Raw genomic sequence first — 6,710 nt, 5'->3', positions numbered from 1 at the left:
ACACTTTAATACACTTTATAGTCTCTACACATTTTATGAATAATTTCATTTAGCTTTAAGTACATTTGATCAACGAAATTCCAATTTACAAAATTGAAGTAAATAAATGCAGAAATATCTTCATTGTCAAACTATAAAATAAGAGTAGCTGTTCTTATTGAGACACCATTTTTGTTTTTCTTTAGATATTGGAGTGAATCATTTTGGTATATTAAATAATGTGTATCATATTTAAAAGAGTGGAGCATTGAGATTTGCATACAATGACAGGAATCCACTGAAATTTCACATTCATAGGTGAAATAGCCACCATGAATCCATAAGTGAATGTTGATATTGTAAAAAAATATAAAATGATTGTAATATAACCATCTAACCTTAGCATACGGACTTTTGAGACCACTATTGAATCTGCTGATTCTCTTTGAAATAGAAGCCATCACTTTTCTGTGATATGTGACATGTCTTTGTCCCTTAATAATTTGAAATTTCATTAGTGTAAAAATATACCAAAGTAAATAAAAAAAGGAGACGCTTATTTACAAAACAATGTTGTATACATATTATATAAATGCAATTGTTTCAGAGTCTTTTATACAATATTGATAGAATCGGTCATTTCCATGATTTTACCGCAAAACTTCGATGTGACGAAGGCAGACCGGGAGTTTGAATGCTTGCTAGAAATGAACACTAAGGCTGCCCTTTTAAGACAAAGTTTCTCCCACTGTGCTAGAGAATTGAAAGTTGACCTCTAAAAAAAGAAAAAAAAAATCTTCTTTAAAGAAAATGCATCCCCACTCAGAGCTGCGTGGCAATGCGCTTGATATGAGAGAGCCGTATCTTGCAGAGTGTGCTCTGTTTGAGGAACCTGTAGGAGCCATTCCGCCCATGGCTTTAGCGCCACTGTCATGGGTTAGTAATACCATGTCCAATTAGAATAGGAATGGGGGCGTATGGAGAGGCCGCCATTCCAGTTCTGTGGAATCTTAGCATACCAAGGGTACGATACAAATAAACAGTGTACATGAATAACAACCCTGCGCTTCCCAAAGGCTACATAACGATTTTCCCGTGAATATTAATTGAAACTGTTGAGAAATAAGACTTTACCTTTAAAGCATACCCCTTTAATTCGGCAGACCACAAGAAGCGCTGTGTTCTTGCCTGCCTAGATTGTAGTTGTGAGATCTATATATGTGAACAAAAATGCAATTTGATCTCCTCCTAGCTCAGAACCTCTGGAAATCATAAAATGTCCTATTATACGGTTTATTGGGATGGTTAAATGGCTACCATTGCAAACATTCTCTCTTCTAGTTCCTCCGCTGTAGCTTGTGCTTAAGTTACTATCGCATACTCAAGGCCTAGAGCCTGTGGTACATAACTTCACAGTTTCAAAATTGAGGGGGAAGACCTTCCATGGCTTAGGAAGCCCTGGACATACCGCGAAGCTCACGAGCACCCGCAGCGATCTACGACCATGGCTGGAATTTTCCCGTATATGATTTGTTCTTTGCCATTAAAATATAGCATATTAATAGGAGACATTTTTGTGGGTGTGCAGCAAGGGCCCGCTGAGCCCCGGGGGTTTGCTTGGTGCACAAGGTGAGTATGGGGATATTTTTGTAAAAACACAAATTCACACTCTCCGGAGCAGTAATTGGCTTTATATCTCTTGGGCGCAATGATCCAGTCCCATCCGAAGGCTTCAAAATCCACCGTGAGCGGGTAGCGGCAGCAGCGGGACTCGGTGGAGTGTTCGTCGCAATCAAGACCGAAGTCTCGTCGGGACCTTTTGGGCGTGTCCGTTACTTTGACCTCTAAGAAGGGATTCTGTGTGAAAAGGAAAAGAGCAATCGTGTTAACAGAGCCGGGTATCCTTCCTGCCTTAGAAGCCCTCGTTAGAAGGAGCGTCATAGAACAACAGCCAACAAACACTTCCCTGTGGTCAGTTCACGCCTGTTAAACCTTTGCTTCTTTTCATATTATTATCAGATACAAGAGCAGATAATAGCGTAAGAGAGGCTTTGAAATGTGTGCATAAGGCAAGAGAAAGGCGGGAGGGATGAACGCCGCCCCCGGCACTGTGGATTACTATCAGCTGCTCGTGTCTGAGGACTCTTGGAGGGACACGTACCCATCTGGTCTCTCTTCCTAGGTTTTTTTGCTCAAAGAAATGGGTCTATTAAAGTCAGAACAAAATAGCTACCTCTGGGTATGAATGTGGCTTGGTGGAAAGAGGGTTCACCTCTCATGTGCAAGGTCCTGGGTTCAATCCCAGGACCACAGCAGAAGGCGGCAGAGGAGGAAGGGGAGAAGACTTTGCTTACTCTGTGACAGCCTCGATTTTCTACTGCATTTGAGACCATTTCCCTTGAGAGGGAGAACTCTAAGGAATAGCATGTTAGCCACCTTTTAAATAATTAAGGCCTAACCCATTAGCAACCTTGATAATTAAAATACTATCTTTGAAAGAGAACATTCTTAAACAGCTGATAGCAATTTCCTCTTGTATCGCGGAACTAGGCCTGCGTGCTGTCAAAGAGGGTGTCATTTGGGGAATGGAGCGTTTCAGAAGCACATACAAAAAAAATAGGTCCTCTAGGAAACTGCAGTACTTCAAACAATGTGCTTCGCTCCCAACAGACCTGGTTTCTGGACCACACATCCCCAAGCTCAATCAAAGGATTAAAAAGATGTCTATTGCTTCGAAGTATAGCATTCTGATGTAAATTCTGACAATGGATGAAAATCAAAATACGTTCACATCGAGGTTTTGAACGCAGAAGTAAATAAAAGCCCCAGTAAGACCTAAAAATGACTTGGGTTTAAGTGGGTATTGAGCCAGGTGGTGGTGGCTCACGCCTTTAATCCCAGCACTTGGGAGGCAAAGGCAGGCGGATCTCTGTGAGTTCGAGGCCAGCCTGGTTTACAGAAGCTAGTTCCAGGACAGGAACCAAAAAGCTACGGAGAAACCCTGTCTCGAAAATAAAAAAAAAAAAAAGTGGGTATTGAAATGCTTTTATTCATTTTCATAATGTATGAAATATTCTCATATCACCAACTTGCTACTTAGTTAATTGGCAGTCCCTGTGTAAATTACTGTACAAGGATGCTAAAGTAGTTTGGAAATAAACTAGGAGGCAGAGGCTGCCCGGGTTGGAAACCAGTGTTACTGGCAGCCTTCCACACAGGATCCACACACAGACCATGGCTTCAACATTCCGTAGGCACTGAACATATTTATTAGGGGATGATGAGCGGAATATATTTAATCAAGTATGTCTATACTTATAAAGGTATTGTAATTAGAATTTTAATATTTTTTACTTTATATAAAAAGCCAGCATTTTTCAATGGATTGAGAAGCAAAAAAAAAATGGAAAAGGGAAAAAGTTTTAATTTGTTGACTAATTCTAGATTCTGCAGAGTTATGTTGTGATGTCATAAGTTTATGCATATGGTATGTATCCCACAATGAAAAGGGCATTACATCCCATTCCCAATAAGGAATGCGTGGAATTATGAACCATGATGCAACTGTTTTTCAGTCTTCATGGGAGAGCTTCACAGGACATGTGACTGGCACCTACTCTCTTGGGCACAGACCTAGTTGGTGTAAGATTATTTTGGCTGCCTTATGAGCCGAGAAAAATCACAGTTATCTTTCCACTATTATCGTTCATATAAGGACTACAAGTACAGCGTGTCGTTAAGAGCATTGCTTTCAGTTACCACTCACCAGCCCGTCTTCCCCTGGTCCTGGGAAGGTTACAGCCAGATCTTGCCCATTCTCATCCAAAGCTTTGAGTTCAATGCCTAAGTTGGATTCAGGCTGTTTGAGCCAGTTTTGCAACACTGTCTTCACATCAATACTCTGCCAAATACCGGCGCCTGGGCTCATGTCGAGTTTCAGAGATCGGATTCCAGTGTACCTCGTACCGTCTTTCATGGGTTTGATGAGTCTCAGGATCTGCACAAACACTGTCGTGGGGGTCTTCACGGGTCTCAGATGGATCCACAGCTGGGCTTTCACTACTTTGTTGTACTGGATTTTAGAGCTAAATTTAAAAAAGCAACATTTGGGTTTTCCATCCACTTGCATTAGAAAATCAGCTACAAATGAACAAGAAAAGAATGGTTGACATTAGGTCCCATGAAAACATAAATAAAAAAAAAATCACTCCTTAACAATAGATGTTGGGATAACGTGTACAGATGTGGCCTTCCAAAATAAAGCACGAGGTGGAACTTCATTCATGACTCCTAAGAAATAATTGCTCAAGCTCTTCAGATTTTTCTTAGATAGCTTATATTATCACGAATATATTCCCTTCTATAGAACTAGGGGCTGAGGGATATTTTGTGGAAGAATGAACGGTAAGTAGATGATGATTCAGAGAACAAGAGACAGCGTGGAGGAACATCCACTTAGAATTCTTTGGGAATCTGAGCGGTTATGCTCACTGAACAGCTGTACCAGTCACTCTGGGGGAAGGAACCCTTCCCCCAGGCCTCAATTACCTGGGGAACGAGACACAGGGAGCAATTTAACTGAGCCTGAGAAATGACAGACAATATCATACATCTGCGACACGCGGGCTCTGGAATAGCCTTTCAAAGGAACGACACGAAGCCAGCAATTAGCACGAAAACTCAGAAGTCCTGCTCACACGATCTGCAAAGCCAGAAGGCAGTGGCCCTGGAGCCAGACTTTCACTGCAAGCGAAAGTTCAGCCTTAGCAATCCCTTCTCTTCTGGGCATGCAAACAAGGGAGGCCTTCTCCTGAACGGTTGGACCCAGGAGTCATAAATGAAGATTGTTTGTTATAGCATAACCTGAGTACTTAGTGAAAGGCTGGTTTGAGAGCAGGTCGTGTCTGCTTGGAAGTGCTTAAAGCGCGGTGTTAAAGCCAGATCTCAGACACATGGCACGGCACTCTGGCGTGTCCTCCAGCTCCCTCAAGCCACCTGTCTTCATTTTGAGAGAAGGGAGAAGGGGGACTGCCTGAAATGGGCTAGCTCCCAGAAGCAGTGCCGTTCTTATAGGTAATAGTCCTCCCGCTCCTAAAGAATAAAACGTTTTAGAAGGCTATAGCCACTGCTCTGTGGAAGTACACAGCCCGGACACTCTCAGCCCAGGGCTGTGTGGGACGCAGCACAGGCAGGCTTTTATAGCATAACCTCCCGATTACAACGCTCATTTCCTGAGCGGTTTCTGATAGTCGGTCCTGAGTATGATTTCGCCCCGTCTGCTTCATCGTTTCTCTCGCTAATGCTTGGATGCTTGCCTTCCTTAACTCTTCGTTGGAAAAGCTCTCACCATTAAATATTCTAAGTTGTAGTTTCAAGTCCCAGACGTGTGGAACAGGATTCAAAGAAACACCCAGCAAATTTCTTTCTGTGGTGTTATCGGGGGAAGAAAACTAAGGTATGTTTTAGCCAAACAGATGCAATTGTAAATTCCATGTGAGTTTTAACATTGCTTACAGTAGCTCGCAGTCCTTGCCTCATGAGTGTTAGGCGCCGAGCACATAAACACACTCCACATTTTCCACATAAAATCACACACTATTAAAGCGGGGCCGGCGCATTAACTTTGAGAGATTTGGCACCGGAAGGAAACAAGCAAGGCAGATTTCCTTGTCAATATGTTTCTCAGGAAATCTTGAAAGGGGTGGGGGAGAAAAATCTCTTTTCTCTCCTACTTACATACAAGCTAAAAGCCTGAAAATAGATCTGCTTCTCATAAACACTAGGGCAGCCGTCAGCGGAGCCGTTGGTCTACTCTCTCTCTCACACAGAGCTACTTACACGCAGTAGGCATGATAATGATGGTCTCCGTGGTAGCGTGGTAATCGTCGTCTTCCAAAGCCCCGTCGCTGCTGTCATCCCTCTGCACGTCGTACTGATCGATCAGCTCCCGGAGCGGAGGAGCGCGGGGCAGAAGTTGCCTAATAGCATCTTTGCTGATGTTAGGAGCCGTTTCCAGGCGGAGTTTACTGAGGATCTGGATTTTGATGGCTTCTATTCTGGAGTCCCTCGTGTTTTGTCTCCAGACGCACGCATTGCACAGCCCCTCTCGCTCCACACTCTCCTCCCGCTCGCTGCCCTCATTGAGATCCACTGGGCCAGCAGCAATCAACATGAAGAGGCAAATATATACATACATCTGCAGTTTTTGCACCATTTTAAAAGCAGCGCGGTCTTTTTTTTTTTTCCTCCCTCCCCTTGCTCTGATTTCTTCCTTCTGCTTTTGAGTAATGCCAAGCAAGATCTTAGTGCCTGTCCGGTGTGAGAGACAACCTGCCACGCCAGTGAGTCCTGGATACTGTATTCCAAGTGGCTTTTTATATTCCGGCTTAGATGAGACAAGTGTCGTCAGGATCTATGATTGGCTCCTGCTCCACAATGAATCTCGCTGTCAGAGGTTAAAACCCTGTCTGTCACAAGTCACCGAGCAGTATTTTGTTACAGTCGAGGGGAAGCTGATTCATTTGACTGCTTCATAAATGAAATAAATCCCCATATCGTGAAAGATATATGTGACATTTGATGAATTAAAGTTTGTGTAAGAATATAAACGGTAGTGAAAGCTTATTCATCTTTGTGAAACTCTTGCTGTCACTTGAATTAGTAAATCTGAGTTTACACTTCAGGTTTAAAATGCAAAATGTCAGTCTTTTGGAGAGTTGGCATGCTGTTTG

At 42.9% G+C, this 6,710-nt stretch overlaps 1 protein-coding gene across 1 annotated transcript; it reads right to left on the bottom strand.

The window, feature by feature from the left end:
* Nucleotides 1-1,329: 1,329 nt before the first annotated feature.
* Nucleotides 1,330-6,313, bottom strand: Mstn (myostatin). Its single transcript, XM_075956341.1, has 3 exons — nt 5,818-6,313; nt 3,746-4,119; nt 1,330-1,836 (listed from the first exon to the last, which is right to left on the bottom strand). The coding sequence occupies exons 1-3, from the start codon at nt 6,191-6,193 to the stop codon at nt 1,456-1,458; spliced, it is 1,131 nt and encodes a 376-aa protein (XP_075812456.1). The 5' UTR covers nt 6,194-6,313; the 3' UTR covers nt 1,330-1,455.
* Nucleotides 6,314-6,710: the final 397 nt, after the last annotated feature.

This window comes from Microtus pennsylvanicus, chromosome 22 (genome assembly GCF_037038515.1).
Source record: "Microtus pennsylvanicus isolate mMicPen1 chromosome 22, mMicPen1.hap1, whole genome shotgun sequence".
Taxonomy (NCBI): Eukaryota; Metazoa; Chordata; class Mammalia; order Rodentia; family Cricetidae; genus Microtus; species Microtus pennsylvanicus.
This window is presented reverse-complemented; position numbering and strand designations above follow the sequence as displayed.